Raw genomic sequence first — 26191 nt, forward strand, 5'->3', positions numbered from 1 at the left:
CGCACGTTCCCCTGCTCATATTAGCCGCATCAGTTGTCCGGATATAAACCGCAGCCAGCACAACAGCCTATTAAGCAATTAAACTGGCTGAAACATCACGAGAACCCATTTGCTTTGGATGTTTGTTAAGCAGCATGTTGTAAAGCTATCCTGGCAAAGACAGATGGTGCTGTTGTAAAGCGAGTGAACCCGCCGCTGCCAAGACACCTGGTCTTTTTCTGCACCCCCATCCTCCCTCCCTCCCTCCCTCCTGTCCCTCTCTCCCACTTGTTTTCTTTCTGCTCCAGCACTGTGTCCACCGAGGACCCGGGCCCTGCCAAAAACCATTAGCGTTCGCATCTCTGTTCAAGACTGACATGTAAGAACAATGTTCGCACTCTGCCAGGACGCCCCTCAGAAGACGGGGCTTCCGGAGCTGCGATAGCATGAATGCAGCAGAGTGAGCAATAAGGTGATGGAGGCTGAGGGGGGGAGGAGGGGGTCCCGGTGGGGGTGGAGGGGGGGAGAGCGCTCCGGCCCTGATGATGCAGTGAAACTTAAGTCTTTTGATCTGTGTCCAAACCCTATTTGCATCGCCCGCCATCACTACTCCAACCATCGCCTCACCCCGCAGCGAGGCTGTTGTAGTTTTCCTCTTTTGCCACAGCACAAAGGAAAAAAGTAAAATATCTCTTTGTGGCTGCAGCTGCCCCTCTGTGGGGAATGAATGGTGTTTTTCCTTTTTTATTTATAGTGAATGAGCAAGCCACTGTGAGGTATTATTACTGCCAAGGGTTTTTAAAGGGTAGGTATTTTGGCACGGCTTAGCTGGCTTTGACATCTAGCCATGATGGTGCACTGCAGGGGATGCTCTCTTCTGGTGGCGAGTCAGGGCGTCCCACACATACCAACCACATATTGTTCACGTCTCGCACCTCGCTCAAGTTAACTGGGACACGTGTATGTGTGGGAGAGTGCGTGCGTGTGTGTTTGTGTGTGGCGAGGTAGGCGGAGGGGGGGAGGAGGGGGTCGGCGTCTGTCTCCCTGCTGTCTCCCTGACCTGATGCTGTGTGCCGCCCGTGCCCTTCGCTCATTAATATGCTTTAATTTTCTTTGACCTTTCAGTCGGTCTCGAGCTTGATTTCATTAAAACTCGCGATACATCCACGAGGAAAGAAGATAAACTGTGACATCGGGACAGTAAACAATCACTGATAAGAGATTGTGTATCTTTTTGGATGACAAGTATTTATTCATGATTAGTCATGTAAAATGGATTCATCGAAGCTATTATCCGTCAGCTTGAAAGAGATTTCCAGACGCCGCAATCTTACACATGTCCAACAGTGCGGCAGCCAATATTTAAACAGCCACTTCCAGGTCAACAGCTATCAACCTGTTACCTGGCTCATATCACATCGGGGGGAGAGAAAAAAAAAAGAGCCTGTCTATCGGGGCTCCCAGGGAGCTGTAATCCACACTTGTTACCAAACCCTCACATCTGGGCTATTTGCATTTTAATGTAACTGTCAGATTAGGAGGGGGCTGTTTGTGTGAAACCACGGGAGTGTGACCGCCCAGGGAGTTTGACGGACTTCATGAATGTTCTGTCACGCCGCACAATCCCATTCCCGCCATCTTACGGCGCCATTACCATCTGAAATCAGCCCCTAATTAGACGGTGTTATTTAATTAAGACGGCCCAATGCGTGGCGTACACATTAATCATGACTAATTTAGGGGAAGGGGGTGGTAAAGTATCTGAAGGTGGAGGGAGGGAAGGAGGGAGGGCGTGTGTGGGCATCTAATAGGGGGTTAGAATAGAACAGGTAGAGTTAAATTGCTTCTATTTCTCTTGTGTATGTCACCAAGTGAAGAACTGGATGGATGTGAGCAATGGACGGTCGGAGCAAAGGATGGACGAGAGGGTTGCAGTTGGTAGATCTCTTTGATGGAAGCATGTGACATTTGACTACAGCGATACACTGAGCGGGATTAGACCCCATCATACGAGGGCATTTGTCTTTGTTTACCATGATCCTTTGTGCTGAGTGCATGCTAGTCCCCCCTCGTCTGTCTGTTTGCTTCTCTGGCTCTAAGCTGGGGTAATACCACGGACAAGTGGATTTAAAAGGCTGAATAAATAGCATGTTGCGGTATGTAGATGCCTCCTGTTGCATGCAGGCACACATGGGACTTGCTGCTGCCAACATACAGCAGCATATTTCACAGTTTTTCACAGTTTCTCCTGTGATTTGGCCTTTAAAATATTAAATCGGTTCATTTGTAACTAAAACTGTCTGTTTTAAATAAATACTACAGTTCAAGTTTGAAATCAGGTTATGTTGATGTTTTTCTTTTTTAACATGGATAAAAGAAACTATTCAGTAACCAAATGCCTTATTTACATTTGAATAAGTTTGAATCCCCAATAGAAGAAGAATTAACTGATTAAAACTTGCATTTATTCCATGTCCCCACAGGGTTTCATGACAGGCGAGAATACTGTTGTAAGCCTTCAGTTTTGAATTTGTTCACCTTTCCTTAAAAGTATAAGTAACCCAAGATCATTACTGAACCATAACAGTGCGATTGGGCTGTAAATATTTTAGGAACCCATTTTTCTTAGGGCCAGACTTAATAGGTTTAAACTGAGGTTGTTAAAATACCAGAATTTCAAACTGAGATACAATACTAGTATTAAAAAGAAAGAAGAAAGATACCTGATGCATCTTTCAATTCCACAGGAAAAAAGAAAAGAAAGTCCTAAGAACACAAATAAGGGTCATTTTAATACCTTTTTAAAAACAAAACAGCCTGCACACAGTACTGGTTCAGGAATATCATCACCGCGAACACATACCGACATAATGTTAATACCTGTGCATGCTTGGGTTGAAAATCTGATTGTAGATCTCTTTTCCTTCTTTTGTACTTTTGTTATGATCAGCCACAGATATACAATTTTTATATTATGGAAGAAGAAGTATGGAAAATGTATGAAAGGATTTATTAGTCTGTAATATGTTCAGCCGATATTCTGTGATCCGGTGCCAGTAGTGCAAAACCCTAGACAAACCTTCTATTTGTATTTTGAAGTTAGAAGAAAAGCTTTCTCAAAGCCACCGTCACCAATCAGCCACAGCATAACAACCACTCACAGGTGAAGTGAATAACACTGATCATCTCTTTACAATGCAGCGCGCTTCTGGGAAACCTTGGGCCCTGGAATTCATGCGGATGCCAGTTTGACACGCACCACCAACCCAAACACTGTTGCAGATCAAGCACAAACTCTTCATGGCAACAGCTCTCCCAGATGGTAGTCTGAAGTCTGAAAGAATATCATTTTCAAATAGCAGCTGTAAGACATGGCGCTTATTGAGGGCTGCAAACATCAGAAACACGGCTCTCTCTGAGGTGGACGGCGAAGTCGACAGCGCCTCCTCAATTCTTGGCTGATAAGCCGAGCTCTCTGTGTTCTTTATGACTGCAGACGTTAGCTGCAGGTAAAAATGGCTAACGTGGTTCATAATTGTTGTGATGCAGAAGTCCAGTTCGTGCAATTTCATAAAATTCAACATGTGCCCACATACCACGACACCACCAAAATACCATGCTAGAAACTGTCATGAACAATTTTACTATTAAGACGTGACATAGAAACTGTTGCTGTTTATAAATCGCAGTAAATATCTTTTAGTTGAGACTAATTGATCTATCTTTGCCTTCCTCACTCTGCTGCTCTCCTGCTTACACACACCCACACCAACTTTCTAAGCATATCTCCTGCCGTCTTCACACTCCTACACATGGACGTTACGTTGGCTTCTCAAAAATGACTCATTATGCGTTTAACAAGTGTCTAGTTAGTGTAAAGCATCTCCCTCTCAAGTCGTTTTCTCTTCTCTCAGAATATCTTTGAAACACACTGAGCTATATGAAGCAGTGAGGTCACTTCCTCTCTGATTTTATTATGCTGCTGTTCTCTGGGACAGAGGGGCGGAGCGTCGGCGGAGGCTACAGCCCTCCACATACGTCACTGTCACATAAAGAGAACCAGCCACAGCTGTAAATAATAAGCATCATAACCTTGACGACTGTGTGTGTCCACTTGGGATGTATAATACATGTATTATATTATATATGGGTGTAATTGGTGTGTATGTGTAGATTGAAGGTGGCAAGGGGTTCTGTAGCAGGACAGATGGATTGTGTGTGTATGTTTGTGCCACGCAGCCACACCATGACAATGAATATCTGATAATATTTCAGTGCTGTTGTTCATGGTCCCTTGTTGCATTAACTGATTACTGTTCTGCAGCCAATTTTTCAATAGAAACCAAATCATGAAGCATGTTTTGACATTTCCAAATACCACACGCAGTGCAGAAGGCAAGCAACCAAAAACTTTCAGTCAAACATTTTTTATGTTTTAGGAGCCATTAGTTTTCGTGCCAATTGTCTAAAAAGATTTAATTTTATGTCTGTTGTTGTTGGGTTTTCTGAAACTAGCAGTGCAACATAGCTAAAAAAAAACAAAACAGGATGATCTCCCTGTGTGTAGATCATCATTACATTGTTTCTTTATTAACTCCTGCATGCCTCACATTGATCTGTGTCAAGTTTGCGGGTGCTCTCTCAGAGTTCAAGGAAAAGTCTGCAGAGGGAGGAGGTTGAGATAGCTAGGGTCAACTATATAAACTTGGTCGACTCCTGTTCCCTGCCAACAATAAAGGTTGGTTTCTTTGAACCACAATTGTTAGCTAACCTATAGCAAGTGGGTGTTATTGTAGCCATGATGGCGAAGGTCCCCTAACCCCTATTGTATTCATTTTATGTAGTTTTTAAATTATACATCTGCAGAGCTTGTAGAAAAGTGCAGAATAAACTTATCTCTTTTCCTTAAAAACATTATTATGATTGGGGATGTATACATGGCTGATTCTTACAGTAGGTACCCAGCATACTGTACTACCCTAATGTGAGCTGTTAGGATTAGCAATGTTAGCTAGCATTAGCAACATATCAACATCGGTGTCAGCGATGTAAACAACAAACTGGCAACCACTTGAGTGCCAGATGATTCAAACAACAGCAGTTGTGATCACGCTCTCTTTAATCAGGATCCATAATCCAGATTGCAACCCTTTTTCTAATTTTGGAGTACCACTCAGACTACAGTCAGACTTGAAATAGCCTATGAATTGCTCCGTTTGCAACAGTAAATCAGAATATTGCATTAAACATAGTACTTTTTTGGCACAAGCTGTTTGAGTAAGAGCCTTGTGAAGTAATTAATTCGATCGACGTAGCTGTTTAGGCTGTTGCATCGCTCTATTTGTTTGTGATCTGCAGGTAAATGAGGCTGTGTGAAGTCTGGAAACAGAAGTAAGAGGATATTAATACCACACTCCTAAATAGTAGATTGTGGACGCCTTCGAGATCGATCACGATCTAAACTCTTTAGCTCGCCCACTCCTTTCCCCAACACCAACCAAGTCATTGTTGTTCCTAAACCTTAACCAAACTAATCCTTGTTAATCTGATTTATTCTTCCAATAGTGATTAGCTACAGTTTGTCAGATCAGAAGACACATTTAATTTGAATTTGACTTGTTGTGGATACTAGTGTGCATATAAATGGCCTCAAGGTACATGAGACCTGGTTTTGGAGCCTTCTGTCCTCATGGGAACACGACAGGGGGAATGAAGGGCCTGATGCAGTGCTGATCGGGATATCGCCCGACGGTATTCACTCCTACTCCTGAGCCAGGGGAATGATAAGAACTAAAAGGACTCAATCTCCAGCCAGTTCGGTTTAATACAATGTGTGGGCTGATTGTGTGCCGGGTGATGAATTGAGATTGAAGTTTTAAGTTGCCTTGGGAGATGGTACAGTGATAGTGACGAGAGTGTGTATTGACAGCTTTATGCTCCCTGGTAACTGCTGCTGCTCAGCGTTGTGTACTGTAAATACGACGTTAGGTACTGTAGCGCACAGCGGGGAGACAGGCGATGCATTTCAATGTGGAGCGAGCCAAGGTCGCAATTTAATGTTCTGAATGAGCCGAGCCTTTACAGGGCAGGAGAGGTCACTCAGTTGCCACGGTCAGTAAATCACCGGCAGTCTGACAGAGAAAACAAGTTTATAAAACCCGGCATGAAGGCAAACACGTCCAAGTGGACAGTGAAAGAATTAATGGGAGTCAGGGTATATGATGACTCAGAGTAGTGAAAGCTCTCTCAGCATGCCGTTCTATAACCTTAATTATCAGTGCTCCTGCGGGCCTTGAAAATCCTTGAGTTGGGACTTAGATAAAAAATAAAATGAAACCATACCCTTTTTTTCTTTAAATCGATGAATATATGAAGTTGTAGAAATTACTTGGTTTATGGCAAAACGGTTTTTGGCACCATAATACAGTGAGGCTTGCTGATGAAATGGGCTTTTATCGGTAAGGATGTGTTTAAAACGTCTTTAGAGGGGTCAGACACTCCATCACGATCAAGACTCCTCTTTAATGATAAAACTGCATGGCTTCATTTACACACAGTACTTAAACATATGAAGGAGAAATCTGCTTCATTTTTGTATTAACACATTTATCTAGCACTGGGTAATAAGACTGACATCAATGTTTCAATTTTTAATAAGCTTTAAAATGTTACGATCAGGCAAATGTATGCAAAACCACATCAAATTGATCTTTATTGCAATGAACCATGTGCCACTATTACGCATTACAAAAGATGAAACCCTTCTCAGGTGTTAAAGAAAAATCAGTCGTTAAAAGTCAGTAAGTAATTATATTTTTTTGATTACAACAAATATGCATGGAATCATTCATTATATTGTGAAATAAGACCATGACATGATCACACCTTTAGTGAATCAATTAAATGATAAACCACACAATCAACAGTTAATGACTTGACAATGACAATTTTGATAACAAGGATTTTTTTTTTTTTTAGCTTTTCTCTGTTTTAGTAGTGTTAATTGAATTGGAGCTGGAACAATTAGTTAGTTAATTGATTAGTTTTTCGACAGGAATTTAATTGGCAATTAGTTTGATAGTCAGACTTTAAGTAAGAAGAACAAACAAACATTGGTTCCAGCCTCCTAAATGTGGAGATTTGCAGCTAATATTATATAGAATTTAACTTTTTTTTTTTTTTCTTCACAAAAAATCATAATAAAATTATATATGGTTGCATCCGTGAAATGAATATTTCTGGGTTTTCGACTGTTGGTCAGTCTAATTTTAAGACATCACATTTAAGGAATTAGGCCTCTTTTTCTGATTAATTGAAAGATAGCTATACAATATTATCAAGAATCATTCTAATGCACAGTAGGTGATCCATTATCCATTTTATGTTTAAAAGATCAAAAGTTCACTTTGACTACAGCGATAGATCGCTGAGTTACGATGTGAACTCGAGCAGTGATAGCAGAACAAAGAGGAGAACCATCAGAAACTCAAGCTTCATAAAAAATAAAATACAAGAGGAATACCACAGTACCAACTATAATTTATAGCATCGCAAAAAATCACAGTGACTTCTTCACAACAAAGAAAAAAGTCAAATAAAAAAGCAGTGATCTTGCTGACGGCTGCTTTACTGCAACAGTTAAAGTAGCCTTTTTCACCGGTTAATGTCAAACAGGAGTAACGTCCAAACTCCTAACTGTGTAACTCTTTACCCTCTGTAGCGCAAAATTGTAATTTCTTGCATGCGATGGAACAAGACTTTGAAAGGCATTGAAATGTCCTTGAATATTATGTCTGAACAAGTGTGGGAAACCTGATAACATTCCACAGAGGGTCAAAGCTGGCTGAGCCGGCCTTGCTGGCACCGACACTGCCACTGGCTCTGCGATTAAGCCACGGGAGCCATTTTGGGGCTGATTATTCATGGTGCTACTGTACTGATGTTCCACTACACTGAATTCTCTCATTAGGTCATCCGGCTCTAAAGGCCATTAAATTTTCAGTCAGCATGAATAAGTCAGAGAGTTCTGCCTCTGATCATGCAGTGCAAAGAGTCCCCAAACTCATCATAGGTGCCCTGCAAAAAAAAAAAAAAGCCTCTCTTTCTGCACAGGGGTAACATTTGCTCAATTAAATATGTGAGAAGGGCAGGGGTTGGCGGCAGGGTAGTGTTTTTAGATTTAAAGGCTAGCATGTGGTGCCAGACAGCATTTCCAGAAGTATCGATCAGAGTTTTGCTGCGGGTAAATGACTCCCAATGGGATCTCCTTGGTAACTGGAGCAGTGCCAAACCTCTGAATGTCTAACTGACTTAATGCAGATATAAATCGCCATTCCAATCAAGGCTGTTTTATTTGCAGGGCTCGAGCGAGGCAATACGTCACCTGCGCTGGTGCACGTTTTTGTCAATAAAATCCTGTCAAATCCGTTAAATGCATGCTGCATTGATGATACATGATTTATAATGTTTCCTTCCAGGGAAGGATATTTCTCACACAATTGCAGTAAACACGTAGTTGAAACCGGACGGCTTTTTGGGTCACTGGTTTGCCACGATCGCTCATCGCACTCAAACGGCTATGAGCCTTCATTATGCTTTTCAGATCTAGACTTCTGCATGATGGAAAAAAGGCACGAGCAATTAGCATTAATTAAAATTGAACACCTATTAAACCTGCTACCTTAGCTAATAGCTTAAAAGGATTACACACTGCTTTCTAACAAATTGTTTGGACTTGTCTGACCGCGACTCATTTACGAAATGAAAAGCACGCCAGATAGAACTTTAAATGCAATCATTTAAAAGATGAAAATGGAGATTAAAGATCAAGCAGGAAGGGGATATACATATATAAGAAAAGGGAAGGTTGTAGGCCAGATTTTCAAGAGCACTCTGTGCAATAGAAAACATTTTTATTGGTGTTTGCTGGCGGCCAGAAAATGACCGGGGGAAAACAAAGACGAATGGAGCCATTGACTTCAGATACGACCCCTTGAAAGCACAGCCAGAGCCCTATCCATCGCCATCTATTATATTCATGAGTGTGACCTGTGGGGGGTGAGAGGGGGCTTGAGGGGGAGGTGATGGGCGCCCACCTGCTCCACTCAGCGTCTAAGACACTGGCTGCCAGGAGATCAAACAGGCCCCCTCGCTCCCCTCTGTTCTCCTCCTCTCTTCCCAGCACAAGTCCCATATAGGAGGCGACTGACCCACTTTTCCCTCCCTCCCTGTGCCATTACCTGGAGAAAACAGTGATGTGGTTTGTGTGTGTTGGGTGGGTGGGTTTGCGGGGCTGAACAAAAAGCTTCTCATCTTCAGCTACTGTACAGAGATGACGGCGTAACTAGTACTCCAAAGAACGCACGTCATCTCTTATCAGATACTATTGCATGTGAGCTTGTTCCTCTAATGGCGTGTCGTGGCCTAGCCAATGTTTTGCTTCTGTGCTCCTGCAGTTGATGTTAACTGAGCTCACTCGGATCGAGCGCGTTAAATGGGGGGATCTCATCGGGACGGCTGTGTTGATTTGAAACCAACTAGACACAAGACAAATTTGCCAAACAAATGGATAATTTGCCAAACACCACAGGACCGACTGAAAGCGGTGATACTGCATAAATTCCTGTGCGCTGGCGTAAATTGTTTACAATCCTCAGGGCTTTATGGAAGGTAGAGCCATCGCTCATTGTTTTCCCAGAATTAGATTGATATTGATTGACTCTGACAGCTAGCATCATGATACTTAGCGTCGCTGACCATTTTCTCTTTCACCCTGCACCGACTCTCGCTCTGTCGGTTCTATTTGTGAGTCGTCTTCCCGCCTTACTTTTCTTCCTGCCTTTACTGCCCTCATAACATATACTACATTTTTTATGTCCTCCTCAAACTGGTCTTCTTTCCTCGCAGGCCTCACATGGTGACAGAGTACATGGGCATCAGGAATGAGAGCTTCATGAAGATTGCCGCTGTGGGAACGTGGATGGGAGACTTTGTCACTGCTTGGATGGTGAGAATGCAACGCTTATGTAGCCTTAACCTTAGATAAGGAGTCATTTTTGGATAATTTTGCACTGAAGTCATATATTACCATTTTTATCTAACCTTTTTTAATAACTTTTAAGGCATACTTGCAGTGTGGTTTGATGACATGCCGATATTCACGGTCCCCACTAGATGAATCCAAATGATTTTATCATCCAGTGCCAACTGGGCAAAAGTCCAGCAGCTGTATTTGAGTGAAGTGCTCATGTTAAAAATAGCATGCTAAATTGCTAAACATTAGTATGATACACCAACATGCTCAACAGTTTTTGGTACAGATAATAAAACCATATTTTTTTCATATCTTCTTTTGAAATATAATTCATATTTAATAGAAATCCAAGTTTAATGTTGTCCTCACCCAGAACAAGAACTTTTACAGTTTGAAATGGGCAAAATATGACTTTAATCAGCAAATAAAAGAATGATAAAAGAATATGTTAATAAGATTAGTGTGTGCAGTGTGAGCAGATATATATTTCAATAGCCGGCCCTGACAAGAGTATTGAGGTTCAATACCCAGCCTGAGGTAAATGTCAGCATGTTAAAGGTGCAATATGTAAGAATGTGAGTTCAAAACATCTTCAACAGAATGTGAAGAAATAAAAGTTTGACGCTGTGTCCAAGACATCTATACTTTGTGATGAAGAGATACCGACTGAAGTTAGCATGCTAACCAGCTAGTCCCAGGTTTGAAAACCTCTTTCTCCCAGTGGTCCAAAGCTCCCCTGATAGCCCGGCTAGCTGCATGGCTAACTGAGCTAACAAGCTAACAGTAGCTATAGTCATGGATGTTTAAACGAATAGAGTTAGCTGCAGGTTGCAGTAACTCTGGTGACACGCTGCCCCCATTTGTAGGGAGTATGAATTCAAGATGACCAGTTCTTACATATTGCACCTTTAACGTGCCTAACAACTGCATGCTGACATTCTAAAGTTTTATGAAAAATGTTAGCGTGTTAAAATCCAGTAAAAAACATAGTTACTTTAGCCAATAGCTAACTGTAGGCATGTTAAAATGCCAGTGTTGCTTGCTAAATTTACTTTCATGTTTAGATTTTTTTAGCATTCAGCCTAATGTGAATGTGCTGAAGAAAGTCTGATAATGCAGAGCCAGACTGGAGATGATAAATTAGAGATACCGTTTTAGGGCCAAAGACCAGTGGATACATCCTTTTGAATTAGCTAATTAGCAACAATGGCATCCAGGCCAAAATGCATATTATTTCCCCCTTGGTGGTAAATACACAAGAACAATAACAATTTATTCATGCAGTTTTCGTTTCTTGTGTGTAATATGCATTTTACAGGGCATCAAGTGTGGCCACTTTTAGCTGTGTTTTCAGATCACAAGTCTTCATTTAAGTTAATTACAATGTATAGAAGTTACACAGTGTAGCCATTCTCCTCACACACGCATCTAATTTCTAGGTCAGGTGTGTCCTCTCAGCTGTTATAAGCCGTACACCCAAAGCCCTTTGTGCAGATCCAGTTCAATCTGCTACGAAACCCCTTAGAGTAACATGCAGTTTGATCTAAGAAGGGTCAGAGGAAACAATGAATGCACAGGGAGGGACAGAGTATGCTGGAGGAGAAACCTACCTCTGTTCATTTGTCAACATAAAGTGAGGAGGAGAGCTCCAGCGGGAGTGGACTACCTGCGGTGGGAGGAGTGGGGCGCTGACACCGGCATGCACACAGCTGAGACAACTTGACAAGCTCCCTCACCGGTCACATTAGTATTCTACAGTACATACTGCAGAGAAAGAGAGCGGGTGGAAGGAGAGGCTGGAGAGGGGCGGGAGGAGGTGGTGGAGGGGAGGTAAGGAGCAAGAAACAGAGGTGAAGGGGAAAGGGAAATGTAGAAGTCTGGCCGGATGGGAGGCGAGGGTAAGCGGCGTGCGAGAAGGTGAATCAGGGAGAGGGTGAGAAAGTTAGGCCAAGGCAAAGTGCTGATTCTAGAAATTACTCACAAGGCGTTTTTACATTTGATTAATTCAACAAGGCGCTTTGAAGATGACCTCTGTGTCTCCTCCGCACGGCAGATTTACAGTGCGTCTTCGCTCGATGCGTGAACAGGAAGCAATGCTGCAATGCCAGAAACATCTCACAGACTGCCGGCTTCAAATCCTCCTTCCAACGCGAGCTACAGTATCTGCAGTGAGGCGCTTTATTGACGAATTGACCTTGCCTCTGCAGCGGCGCCACACAAAGAATATAGTGGGGGGTTTTATACTCGGGGAAATAAAACGCCCTCTGATGCAGCTCCGCACCCATGTGAGAAAATCTACCGTTTGATTAGTTTTAATGGCATTAAGGGTGACACTGTGAAAACATTATCACCAACTGATGTTGGCAGTGGAAGGACGGGTCCAACCACAACATTAATAATGAAACAAGCCAGCATCTATTGAAGGCAACTCAATAGTTAGCCCAGAATCAATAATATTTAATCACAGCTGGAGTTTTACCCAATAACAATTCATTAATATTTCAGTGTAGCACTTTGTCACATTGGTCATGCCTGTGCCATTTAGCATTAGTTAGCATATGTATGATGACAAATCAGAATGTATTGATGAACCTGAAGGTGGACTCCCCCACCAATCTTTCATCCATATGTGATTCTTGAACATTCATCTGCTACCATAACAGCTCCCCTTTTTCTGGGGAGGCTTCCTGCAGGATTTCTACAGAACCTCGCTCACATTCAGTCTCTAGAGCATTAGCCAGGCCGTGCACTGATGTTGGGCGATAAGCTCGGGCTTACAGACACATTCCAGTACATCCTAAAGGTTTGGGAATGGGGTCGAGGGTCAGGACGGGCCAATTAAGCACTTCCACACCAAACTTGTTAAACCATTTTCTTTTTGTACCTCACTTTGCGCGAGACACCATTGTCATGACGAAACAGAAAAGGGCCTTCACTCCAAATTATAAGCACAACTTTGTCAGAAATAAGGGCTGAGCGATCATCATCGGTGATATGAGATTTCATATTGTCTTAGATTCCTAATATCGTTATGTTGTGATGTGGCATGTTGTCTTTTCCTGGTTTTAAATGCTACATTACACTCAAATGATATCATTTTCTGAACTTAAGAGACTGTTCTTTTTGTTCTAGTATTTGTCTTTACCCACTCTATCATTATATCCACATTACTGATGATTATTTATCAAAAATGTTGTCGTAACAGTTTGTGTTACCAATGTTACCAATAGTCATCACTACAATATAGTCTGAATATCATTATTGGGGTATTTGGTCAAAGATATTATGATGTTTGATGTTGTCGCCCAATCCTAGATTTTCATGGTGCTTTTGAGAAGATTTCAAAATATCGAGATATATATTGTAATTATTATATATTATAAGGCCATATCATCCAGTGCTGTAGCAATATATGCTGTAGATTTATTATTTCCCTCAAAGCAATATTCAAGGAAATATCTTTTTTCTATTTTGCCCAGAATTAGATATGAAAGATGCAACCTGTTAGTTAATGAGCCGTACATGAGCTGGAAGGCATATTTTCTTACTTTTGGACACAGCCGGGTCAGTCTTTTGCCCCTATTTTTAGTCTTAACCTCGTTTTCATTGACTCTTCATAAGTGATGAAGTAGTTTAATATCCACTTTCCTCTCTGCAGGTGACAGATATGATGCTGCAGGATCAACACTACCCAGACTGGGGCAAAGCTGCCAGAAGATTCTGGAAACAAGGCAACAACAGGATTGTTCTCTTCTGGTATATTGTCTTCTTCCCCTAACATCAACTGTGTATCTTTGACTGCACATTAAGATTTAATATCAGTGTCTCTATCTACTAGCAGACTAAATGCACTATCTCTTCCTACAAGGCTGTTGAGAGGCGTGCGTTTGTGTGTGTTTGTGCACACGCATATGTGGTCTCTCCCGTCCATTGCAGGGTTACACGCAGTCAATAACCGTGTTAATCTTCCCTCACTCAGTGTCAGCACCTTTAATTAGAAGAACAGGGTGAAAATCAATGGACACAGCAAGGTCGCGGGGCAAACCAACGGCCCTGCCTTTAATTCACGCACCACATGCTGTGACCCTTAAATAACTGCTAAACAAATGCTGCAAACCATGTCTGATATGCCCATTACTCGACGGCCAAGTAGAACCGTTCCCTGTTTAGATGTATTACACCACCCGTGCACGGTCCCCACGGTGTTCATTCACCAATCCGGCTCAGTGCTGTCAGTCAAATGCGACATGCGGCGGTTCATTTGAGGGTCATGGCAAGAAGCGAAGGACACGTGAAGAAGAGGACACGGTTGAAACAATTTGACATCTGTTTGATATGTACACAGAGAGCCCAAGGCAAACTTCAGAGACAGTTTCAACATTTCCTTTTGCAAAATTGATTCACCTGCGATTAGAATGCAAGCAGACGAATTGTTCTGTGACTTTTTCTGCAGCCCTTCATTTTATTGATGGATGCCCCGACTAGCACTGTCACAATCAATGCCGGATTTGACGAGCCATCGTTTGAAATTCAGAGCTTGAAATATGATTGATAAATGTGTTGCTGGATACGTTTAGTCAATACGCGCTGAAGGGTCGTGGCAAATTGTAAAAGGACGGTGCCAAAAGTCGGCGATGCAGAGGAAGAGAATGCCACGGTGGAATAATAGAAATCCTCAAAATGTATCTCCCTAACAGTTGAAATGGGATATGAGCTGGCATTCACTATCTGCAATGCAGCCAGCCGATGTGTGGTGTGAGAATGCACACAACGGCACAGTAATCACTGGGTGACATTGAGACAAAATAGACAGAGGAGAATAATGCTAGCCTTTGTCACTGTGCCTCTCTTCAGATGGCTGAGAAATTTTTACAGTAAACAGCAACACAATTCAGAGAGTGTGAAAGAACGCAGGAAAAAAAAAACACAGCAATCACCGCATGCAGGTAAATGAAATATTTTGGCCCATGTTAAATATGTAAATGCATGGAAATATGTATGCAGCAGGGGTTGAATTGCATTGTCTCTGCAGCCACAAACAAACAGACAGCTTTTCTCCATGCGCATTCATCTTCCTGGAAGCTTTACCTGCTGCCATTTTTCAAACGCAGGTGAAATTGTTGTTCAATGCATTATTGACTGAACGAAAGGAGAAACTGAATAGTACTTGACTCATCTTTTCTTGCGTTTGGCGTACGTGAGAAAGTGGAGCCATTTGTCTTCCAAGATTCACAATATTTTCTGTGCCCCTCATCTAGTTTGAAAAATTTAAATTGCATTCAAACTTTTTTCAAGGTCTTTTAAGTGTGTGTAATATAGATTTTTCTTCACTCCTTTCTTTTCCCTTCTCTTTGCTGCTTTCCTATCCCCTCCTCTGCTTTCGTCTCTCCTCTTTCTATTCTTTCCTTTCTTCCTCCCCTCCCCTCTGCTTCCTTTTTATAATTTTCCTGTCGTCTCCTTTCTCTTTCCTTCCTATCCCTTCTATCTCTCCTTTCCTGTCATCTCCTCTCTTCTTCTTCCTCTTCTCTCCTCTAATTTCCTTTTATTTCCTTCTTGTCATCTCTTTCCCTTTCTTCTCTTCCCCTCTGCTTCCTTTATTCCTCTCCTATCATCTCCTTTTTCTTTCCTTCCTTTTCTTACCTCCTTTTCCTGCAAACTTATCTCCTTCCCTGTCTTTCCATGGCCCCTTCCTTTCTATCATCTCCCTCCTTTCCTTCCTTCCTTCCTCCCTCTACCTTCTCTGTTGTTCCTCTCCCTTTTCCTCCCTTCCTTCCTCTACGCTCCTCTCATCTCTTTTACTTCCTTCCTTTACCCTCTCCACCCCTCCACTTGACTCTCTTTCATTTTTCTCTTTTCCTCTCTTCTCCTCTCCATTACTTCTTTTTTCTTCCCTACTTATATTCTCTCCTCTCTCCTTCCTTCCTTCCTTCCTTCCTTTTCCTTCTATCCTTTCCTTTCTCTTCCTATTCTATTCTTACCTTTTCTCTATCTCTTATTCTTTGTTTCCCTCCTTCCTCTTCTCTAATTTCTAATATCTCCCTCCTTTATTTTCCACCTCTCCTCTCCTCTCCTCCTCTCCTCTCCTCTCCTCTCCTCCTGCAGGACAGTGCTCATATCTCTGACGTCAGTCGTGGTTTTGGTCATCAGCACCGACTGGATCAGCTGGGACAACCTGAACCGAGGCTTCCTGCCCAGCGACGAGGTCTCCAGAGCCTTCCTGGCCTCCTTCATTTTGGTCTTCGACCTTCTCATTGTCATGCAGGTAGACCGCTCCCCTGTGGCCAATTAAAAAGAAAAAAAGAAGGGAGCTTGGACGTCTCTTGGCTTACACTGCTAGCCATCTTTCCAACAACCACCCTCCTCCCCTCCCTCTCCTCCCTCTCTATTCATCAATGGGACACTGCGGCACAGAGCAGCGAGAGAGGTGTTTGATCACTCTCAGTTGGCATGGACACAAGCGCACGCACACACACCCACAAATATATAGATATACAAACTGTTGTTTACTCCTTTACATCATCTCTTTTTCTCATTCCCTCCATCCCTCTATGCCAGACCTCAGCCACGAACTCACCCTTTTCCTCCCTTACTCCCCTGTGAGCCTAGTTTATTTTCTTTAATGATGACTCACAAGATTGGAGTTTTTTTTTTTTTTCCCCACCCAATGTCCTCCCTCCCACAGGAGAGAGTGTACATCAATAAAGCCTGTGTCAGTGGTTCATGAATATGCAAATGTGTTTGTCTGGGCTAAAAAACCACAGAAGTGTGTAGTGAGGAGAAGGAGAGTGGGAGAAGGCGTCCTCTTTTTCTTTTTTTCCTTCTTTTATTATACGCCGCTAGCCAGGAGCCAGAGCCGCGGGCCAATCATGTATGTGGTTTGACTGCGAGCCTAATTCAACACGGCTCCTCCAAATGCTTAATGAACATATTTCACTGGGCCTTGTTGGTGGCTATTAGAGGACACGTTGCAAGACTAATATTTGGTATCTCCTAAATATACGTTTCGACTCTGTTGATTATGCTAATTACTAAGAGCTCAATCGCACGGAAGAACATTCTCCGGTGCTACAAATACACCACTGCACAGAAACCTGGCAAGGACACCCTTATAATTCTCACGGTAATCTGTATTAAAACAACTGTACCACTAAAAGTGATTCCTAGACTTATTTATTGAAACGATTCATTATTTAGGGGAAGACTTCTGGCTGCTGGCTGGTCAGTAATTACTTCACACTGTGTTGTTTTTCTCATTCATTTACCCGATTATTGTAATTATGCAGATATATAGAAACAGCTCAGGCTACAGTGTGCAAGCATTCCCTCACGAAGATGCTTATGTCTTGCTGAGGCCAGCTTTTTTTAGCTGCCTTAAAAAAGCCTCAGTCCTGATTTGACACGAAGGCCACGCTCCCTATTTTGACATCTCCGTTTAACTCCCCGAGCCGGACTCTCCGGACCCCTGACTCCCTCTCCGTTTAAGTCAGTGGTATATCATTCCCATCTCGCATGGATTTGTTTACGACGACTCCTTCTCATTTTCTGCACAGTGTACAGCAAGCACGTTCACTGCAGTTATTTATGAGCGGAGTAAGCCCGCGCCGTTACATGGCCCAAGCGCTGGCAGCCGTTACTACGTCCCACCAGTCAATAAAAATTCATCCGCCACCGCCCTCCCAACAGCTTCATTCACCTCCAGCCAAGGGTGCCATAGTTAATCGCTTACCTCCATGAGAAAAGATGGGTGTTGTTGTTCTCAAACTAATTAATGCCCCAATTAATGACCTGTCTGGATTTGCCTTCGAGCGGAGTTTTGTGTTTTTTTCATACTTTTTGTATAATTGTGCTGTTTCTATGCATATCCCAGCTGACTCAGAGTCAGAGATCTATGTCCTTTGTGTATATGCACATACTGTATACATTTACATATGTGGATGATATGCTGATACACCCTGCCTGTTTACTCCTTTTATGTGGTAGAGACTCATTATTTTGTGGCAGGGAGGGAGCACGACTTAAATGCCATGCCTGTTAGTGCTATAGCAACAGATACTGCAGCTATGGAAGAGGAGTGCAGGACTTAATTAATATCCAGGGGGCCATCACCAAGCTGTTAGGCTGTTCATAGATATTGGCATGGGGGACTCTGGATCACATGAGGATATAGTGAATGCAGACATGTGGTAATGCGGTGCAGCAAGGGGGTCTGTGCAAATTACGGGAACCGAGGGGGAATGTAATCTAAAAATGAAAATGCTGAAATTATGTGTGGCTTGTTTTTTTTCCCCTCCTTTTTGTAATAGAGATGGCAAATGCTAATTTGCGAGATGATTAAGTCCAAAGAAACATTTTTTAAAACACTTTAATTTTCTTTGCCATCCGTCTCTGTGTGCGGTTTTCAGTAGTTTAATTTGTCTTTGCCATTCTCATTACCTGCTGTCATAATGTTAAACTGGCAATAGACGTGTTTTCTGCTTCATCGTACCATTATGAAGTAAATGTTGACTGCACAATGTAATGAATATAGAGTAATGAATCCATCAATGTTTTCATTGGTTCCCTTAAAAGCCTCACTATCAATAGACAGCTTTGTCTGCCACGTGGTCACTCAGGCAAAGGAAGGTTAAATAACTGCAGATCCATTTCTATTATAGACTAATGATTGAATAAACTCACATTTTGTCCTGCGTTGTTGTGATTTTCAACTGTGAGGAAAACTGAAATGACCCAGTAACCAAGTAACTAATGACAGGTGCATGACATGAAGACATTATTGAGTACAAAAAAATTATATTTGCACCTCTAACGGTTGCAAGGAGAAATATATAGTGTGTATTATTTACATTTAAATAAAGCAATCGTGGAATATGTGACAGATATTTAGCTTTTTGTTTTTTGGGGGGGTCTTTTGGAGTAATCTCCAGCATCAGATGTTGCAAAGAGGCCCAAATTGCAGCACATGTAAAAGTAAATACAACCTCATGTTGTGTCAATCTTGTTTACACACTGACTCAGAAGCTTTGGTCCGCGATTAATTGTTTGGAACGGGAACGGGTTTGATTTTCTGTGTTTTCTGTCAAAAGCCTTTAAAGCAGGCGTGCCCAAAGTGGGGTCTGCGGTCCAGATTTAGCCCTCTATAAGATTTGATTTGGCCCGATGTAAAATCATTTTTTTTGAAAAATAATATAATCACATGCCATTTCATTTTTCGTGAGGTAAAACTGCTCTTTAAGTATGTAAGATCCATAATCAGTCATTATTTTTCATAACAAAAAGCGTTTGCTTTTGGCTGGTGGCCCACAATTAAGTTTGGGATTCGGCCCTCGAAGGGAAAAAGTTTGGGCACCCCTGCTTTAGAGGGTTGTTTGACCATTTAGAGCCGCTTCCAGCCGCTATGCAAGATTATCTGGTTTGCAGAAATTCTTCTCTTTTAATGTGTGGTTCTAGTAAAAATGGCAGTGCATGAAACTGGACCACTGACATCCTGAAATACACCTGGAGCCATCAGGATGATTCCAGATTTCCTTTAAACACATTGGACTCTTTTAAATTAAAGACGGTACATACATTTGTCTGTTTTTTACCATCACGCAAATTGAGAAATGTCTTCTACCTCTTAAGCTGAATGAACAATTTAAAATACCTTGGATTTACTGAAATATATATAGCCACAAAGCTGATCACAGTGCCGTTTGCTTACCTCATACCCCATGTTTTGGAGATTTCCCAAGATGGAGACAAGCTCTCCAGATTTTTCTTGTCACTATTTTAAAAATGTATTTCTTCAATTTAATTTCTTTCATGTTTTGTACGTGTACCTCATCAAGAGCCGTGACAGCTTCATTCGCTAAAAGCCACTAACCACTAAATAAAACCACCGCTCTTGCAAAAAGAGCTAAGTGACACCACAGGGCATGGGCAGCCCCTAAATGTCAGTTGGAGGTGCCTGTTGATGTGTTTTGACGTGTTTAAATCCCTGAGCACATCAGTACACTCCACAAGCCTGTAAACACACAGTGTAGTCTACAGGCTACAGCAGCAGGCACCATGTTTGACCTGCAGTCAGTGTGTGAAGAGACTCCGCAGAGACTTAATATCAGCTAATATGAGAAAGTTCAGTGAAGTGTTCAGCAGCCAGTAAAGCACCATACATGGCTGACATTTGTCACGGTGACGCGGTTATTTAAAGGTGTCCAGTTCTCTACAGCTGAGGCTACATTCTCACAGACAATTCATGTGACTGTGTGTGTGTTTTTTCCAGGACTGGGAGTTCCCTCACTTCATGGGTGACCTGGATATGAATCTACCTGGAATGTCAACAACGCATGTGAAGGTCAAGCTTCCTGTCTGCAAGAGCATCTTTAAGGAGGAGTACCACATTCATATCACAGGTACAGGCAGACGCGGGCACAGCTGCTGCATACAAAGAACATGATCATCTCATTGTTTCGTGAGAAGTAACTCCAGCTTTCCTAAACAGTAGTTTGTGAACTAACGCCCATATTCATAAACTGATTAAACAGCAGAAAGAAACCAAAGTGTCCCTGAGGGAGACCTAACTTTTGCCTTTTTCTCATTTGTGAATATTAAACACGCACTCATGCTCTAGTTTTCCACTCTCCTCCGTGTGGAAACACTTTGATGGTTAAAACCACAGCGACCATTTATAATACATGTCGCTGATGTGGCACGCAGGTGGCTCCATCGCCGCAACCGTGTTCCGTTCCTCCCCGTCGTGCGAGATGCATCCTCTCATCATATTTCACATCTCCTCTGTGTCTTAATGATCTCGCCAAGCGACTATATTCCCCATTTGAACCCGTCCTCCCGCGTTCTCCTTTTTGTTCCGCCACGTGCACACGGGGACTCGCAACCATAAAGAGAAGGCAAAACCAATGTTCCTGTGCTAAATGTTAAGCTGTTCAAACGCTCAGTGATTCGCGAAAGGTTGTTAACCCTAATGCATTGCATATCCATTAAGCATTATGGAAATGGCTCCTGTGCGACGTGATTGGTTTAACTAAAAGCTTATTAACGGCATATCTCTGGGAGAGGAGGGGAAAGAGGTGTCACGTATACCCGGGGAGACATCTGCCCGCTATCAGTCAACCTGGGGAGATGGCCGTCTCATGGTAATGTAGTGATCTCGTTAGAAGATACTCGAGGAAGTAGCACCTGCAAATGGATCTATCTGTCACAATGCGTGAGCTATATGCAAAGAGAGAGGGATCCCTGATAAATGAGCGAGACTGTATCTGTCTGTCTCTAAATGTTGTTTGGAGAAGGCTTGTGCTATACATCAGTCTGTTCAGTCATCGTGCATGTTTATTCCTTGCTCAACCAAGTCTGTAATCTGATACGAGTCCCGTGTCTCATTACAGGTAAGTGGTTCAACTATGGTATCATCTTCCTCGTGCTGATTCTGGACCTCAACATGTGGAAGAACCAGATCTTCTACAAGCCCTACGAGTACGGTCAGTACGTCGGGCCCGGGGAGAAGATCTACACGGTGGAGGAGCCAGAAACACTCGTAAACTTCAACCACAGCACGCTCACCTACGAGTGGCGCTCCACCAACATCGACCCCAACACCAACTCAACCTACGTGGAGCGGGACATGTTCCTCCACAGCCGCTACGTCGGAGCCAGCCTGGACATCAAGTGCCTGGCGTTCATCCCCAGCCTGGCGGCGTTCGTCCTCTTCGGGTTCTTCATCTGGTTGTTCGGGCGATTTCAGGACAGCGAGACCTTCACGGAAAACCAAGACAACACGTACGAGAGGATAAAGAGGAAGTCGCCGTCGGAGTACAGCAAGGAGATGGGCGTAACGCCAGAGGAGCTGCACGTGACCATGAGCGACACTCTGAAACGGGCGGGAACGCCCATGCTGCTCTCGGTGGACGGGCCACACTTTGGAGCGACGCCCTCGACGAACTCGACCATTTCGATGGAAACCCAAGAGACGCATCCGAGCATTGTGATCGACAGCGCAGAGCAGGATGAGCCAGCAGTCTCTTTTGATGTCCACAAGCTCTCTCCCTGAGCTTATGAACTTCTGAAACTTTCAATTATATTTAACAGCGGACACCTTGAACTCCTTGAAGTAGTTCATCAAGATCTTAAATTGTTGCTTTTCTTTAAACAAAACCAAAATGCAACAGACTTTGACTTGAGGTTCAGGAAAAGGACAGTGTCATGTCACGTGAACACAGAGCCAATCCTGATGGCTATTGCAGTTGCATTTGTTGGAATCTATTTTTGTAAAACAATCTTTTTAAAGCCTCTAAACGGCACCGATTCTGATTACAAAACGCATCTTTTAAACCAGAATGCAAACTTTTAATTGACATGGTGCTTGCTCGGATTTTGCATTTTCATAACTCAATTTTGTCATGGTAAACTATATCGGTGCCTATATATCAGAGGAGTATTTCTACAGTCGAGACACTGCGGTCAGGTGGATTTTATGATATCACACCAGTGTTACAGCTACACTAGTGCCTTCATATTTCATACGTTTAGATACAAACATATTCTGAGAGTCTATACTGCTATAGGCAACAGATGGAAGATGTCCTAGTTATGGTCTGCTGTATTAATGTCTTATATACGCTTTCATATCATACGGACAATTGTTACCTCATCTGATCCTCAGACTTTTATCATTTTAACTTATCCTCACGTGACGTCGCTCGCCCTCAATTTCAAACGCATTATCCTCGTCGGAATGACATAATTATGAACATCAACGTACCATCAATGACCTATTCATATCCCCTCACTTGATATTAGTCGCAGAGATAATAAATGCAATCAGCAGAGATCAAAAAGCAAACCAACAAGCCACCTCATGATTGCTTATGTGGCTGCTGCACCTGGACTGAATACCAACAGCGTCAGAAAGGTGGTTTTGCCCTTGGCATAAACATGCCATTGAAGTGCAAGGGAGGCTGCTGCTCCAAAGCTCAGGGCTTCTTTATGTCTCGATAAACCTTAAACGTTTCAGAGGCAGTTTTTGCAGTCATGGTGGATGCATGAAAAATTAATTATTTATTTAAAACATTTATCCGACTGCAAAAAAAAGAAAAAAAAATCCCTGTTTTTCAGAGGCATCTGAAACCTGCAGCATTTATATTTACACCGGCTTTTGAAAGGTTTCACTGCCTTTATACATATTTTTATGTACTTGGCAGTCTCTCTCAAATTCAGTGTTTGGTCCAAAAAAAAAATGCCCTTAAGTTATTTTTATTTTCTTTTTCTTTAAAGTGCAAGTACTAACTCAGTTCTTACTCCATTATTACATGTATTGTTTCATACAAGTTTGTCACATTCACCTTGCATAAGTGTTTCACCAAAGATAACAAATAATTCAGTATTTTTGAACAAATATTGCAGTGTAAAATAATATTACGCTAATTTAAAAGAGATATATTCATGACAGACAAAGTGGAATGATATTATGTGCTCTTGCATTACTCTGTACTATGATATCCTGGAAAACTATTTACCAAAATGAGGGCGCTATGAAAATCCTCTGTTCCCCAAAACCTCGATCCTGACAGAATTGTTATTATATTACATGTTATTGTTTGCGCTCAAAGTAATGTAGCCCGGGATGACGCACTGGAATAGTTACAGACTTTTGCAGTGTTGAATTTATAATCAATTCATAAACTGATCAATTTAAGAAAGCTGTTTTAACTGATGTCATTAAATGTGCTGAAATTTGCAAATGTATATACTGAAGTAAAATAATAATGATGAAAAGGTCATTATATTTGCCAAGTAATTATTCAATTTCCTTATTCTGTCTTCAAACTAACAATTAAAATATGGAGTCACAATATTTATTCAACGAATGCTTTTAAAATGGACTTCCATGATTGTTTTAATTTAAAAACATATCTCTATAACTGTCTACAACATGCATAAAAACATCTTAAAATTAAACCCTACGTAGCGGCAGAAGGAGCTGTGATTGGCCAGCTGCTGGGTGACTCGCTGCACATGTGTCTTTTAAATTAACCACATTCAAGCAACCACAAAAAGGGAACTGCACATTTTTTGATATTATAAAGACAAATAAAGACGCAGAATTATTAATTGGCAAATTTTAGTTTTTCTTTAGTTGATTAAAACGCAGTATAAATGTACCTTTTATTAATTGATAATATTATAATACATTTTCTAAATGTCTGAAGTTATTAATTGATTATATTAAACGCTGTAAAAATGATTCCAGGGGCGCACTCCAGACTCCTTAAAGGAATTCCCTGTGTGTGTGTGTGTGTGTGTGTGTGTGTGTGTGTTTGTGTGTGTGTGTGTGTGTGTTTGTACACTGTGGAGGCAAAGATGTTCATTTGTGTCTGTAAAGGATGTTTTATACTTAATAGTGCATGATGCGTATGTGTGTGTGTGTGTGTGTGTGTGTGTGTGTGAGAGAGAGAGAGAGAGAGAGAGAGAGAGAGACTGTGTGCTAGTGAGACTTGTGGAGTGTGTAGGTGTTTGCTACTACACTTGTTTTTGACAAAGGCCATTCTGTGAAGAGGTCAGTTTATTTAGCATAATTGGTTTGCAGCTCTTGGTTCTGTAATTATCCTTTTATACGTTACAGCTCTATAAACACATTAGATATTAGTGTCTCACCAAAGGGCAGAACCTCTGCGGACTTGAAGAGGTCTAATATGTTTGTATTGTTTTGTGTTTGGGTTTAAAGTGGCGATATCCTGTTTGTTGTTCTTAATACTTTGATTGAATTCTGTTGCAAAACTGACTCTACGTTCCTCCAAAGCCGAGGAAATCTCCTCTCAGTGTTTGCTCAGAGTGCTGTATGTCTGTTGAACCTTGTGTTACCAATAAATTAATACATTTGTTATATACTCTGTTTTGTTTGGATCATTTTGTGAGAGTCTTTAATATCAGAGTCTTTTTGAAGGTTGCTGATCTCATTATGTAATTCCCAGTTTCCCTAGTTTACATGTTTCTATATGCTTGGATAATCGTTGCCAAGTAACAGCGCAGGTCAAGTCTCTTGCAGCTGCTGACCTAATTAACATGGGCGATATGAGAAATAATGATACTATCTTTACAAGGACACTTGAATATGTAGCCTGCATACACATGACACCTGGCTCAGATTAGTAAGAATCCTGCGTGGGGCCTGTCTGCTGTTTGATTTATGCCAATGGGAAACAATTTGAATTTGTTATGTGTTTTGTTCCCCCGCAGGATTTGTTTACAGAACATGTATATGTGTAAATGAGTTATAGATTGGATTGACAACGTCTGAGCGCAGGAAAAGTGACCTGAACACAGGCAGAATTGTTTTATTGCAGTGGTTCCCAAACCAGGGTTGGAAGCTCTCCAAGGGGTTGGAAGATGAATCTGACGGGTCCTGAGATGTTTAAAATGAAAGGAAATGAGGAAAAATGTGCTCTGCTACAGACCATTATTATGGAAGTAAGTTTTTTTTTTTAAATTTCCAGTTTTTGTAGTGTGTTTGGGTTTAGGCAACCAAACTAGGAAAGGGTTTAGGTTGAGGAAAAGATCCTGGTTTGGGTGAAAATTGACCCTTTCACGAGGGCTCACAAGGGCGAGTCAAGGCAATAAATACCAGCCAATCACAGCACAGAAGGGCTGAGCAGAACTGTCTTGGGGGAAAAAATAACACTGAGCCTACCTGGGCCCTTTCATTACTACACAACACAAATGAGCCTCAGCTGTACTTTGTAATTAGTGCTTCTGAACATGCTAAACATGCTAGTTACTAAGTTGGTTATGTAGGTGGTGAACATAGTTAACATTATACCTGCTCAGACTGCTCAGCTGAAAATGTTAGCACTGTCTTTGTGATGCTGCAATCCATTGTACTCTGAGCTAGGGAAAACTTACCTTTGACACAGAAAAGTGCAATGAAACGGTCATTCAGGTCGGAATTCCAAGTCCGAAACATCAAGCCGGATTGCATTGACATAATCTGTTAAATTAGCTGCTGTTGTTGCTTGTGAAGTTCAGACACTTGTCATTCAAACTGCTGTCCGTGTTTGCCCGAGCAGACGCACTGGGACACATTTAGATCATAAATTGGGAATACTGACTTGAAAATATCAGCTTCCAACTTGCAATGAATCGCAGCATTAGCATATTTGAATTCTGATCATAGCATTTAGCTCATTTAGC

At 41.9% G+C, this 26191-nt stretch overlaps 1 protein-coding gene across 2 annotated transcripts in view; it reads left to right on the forward strand.

The window, feature by feature from the left end:
• tmem117 (transmembrane protein 117) overlaps window positions 1-24889 on the forward strand; it is a 47058-nt gene extending 22169 nt beyond the window's left edge. For both annotated transcript variants that reach the window (XM_084363265.1, XM_084363266.1), the window contains exons 4-8: window positions 9886-9985; window positions 13671-13768; window positions 16115-16274; window positions 20274-20403; window positions 21394-24889. In XM_084363265.1, coding sequence (XP_084219391.1) covers window positions 9886-9985; window positions 13671-13768; window positions 16115-16274; window positions 20274-20403; window positions 21394-22055 — 1150 coding nt within the window. In that variant the 3' untranslated portion in view covers window positions 22056-24889. The remainder of the gene's footprint in view (window positions 1-9885; window positions 9986-13670; window positions 13769-16114; window positions 16275-20273; window positions 20404-21393) is intronic.
• Window positions 24890-26191: the final 1302 nt, after the last annotated feature.

This window comes from Pagrus pagrus (genome assembly GCF_965226575.1).
Source record: "Pagrus pagrus genome assembly, chromosome: 10".
In the NCBI taxonomy this organism is placed as follows: domain Eukaryota; kingdom Metazoa; phylum Chordata; class Actinopteri; order Spariformes; family Sparidae; genus Pagrus; species Pagrus pagrus.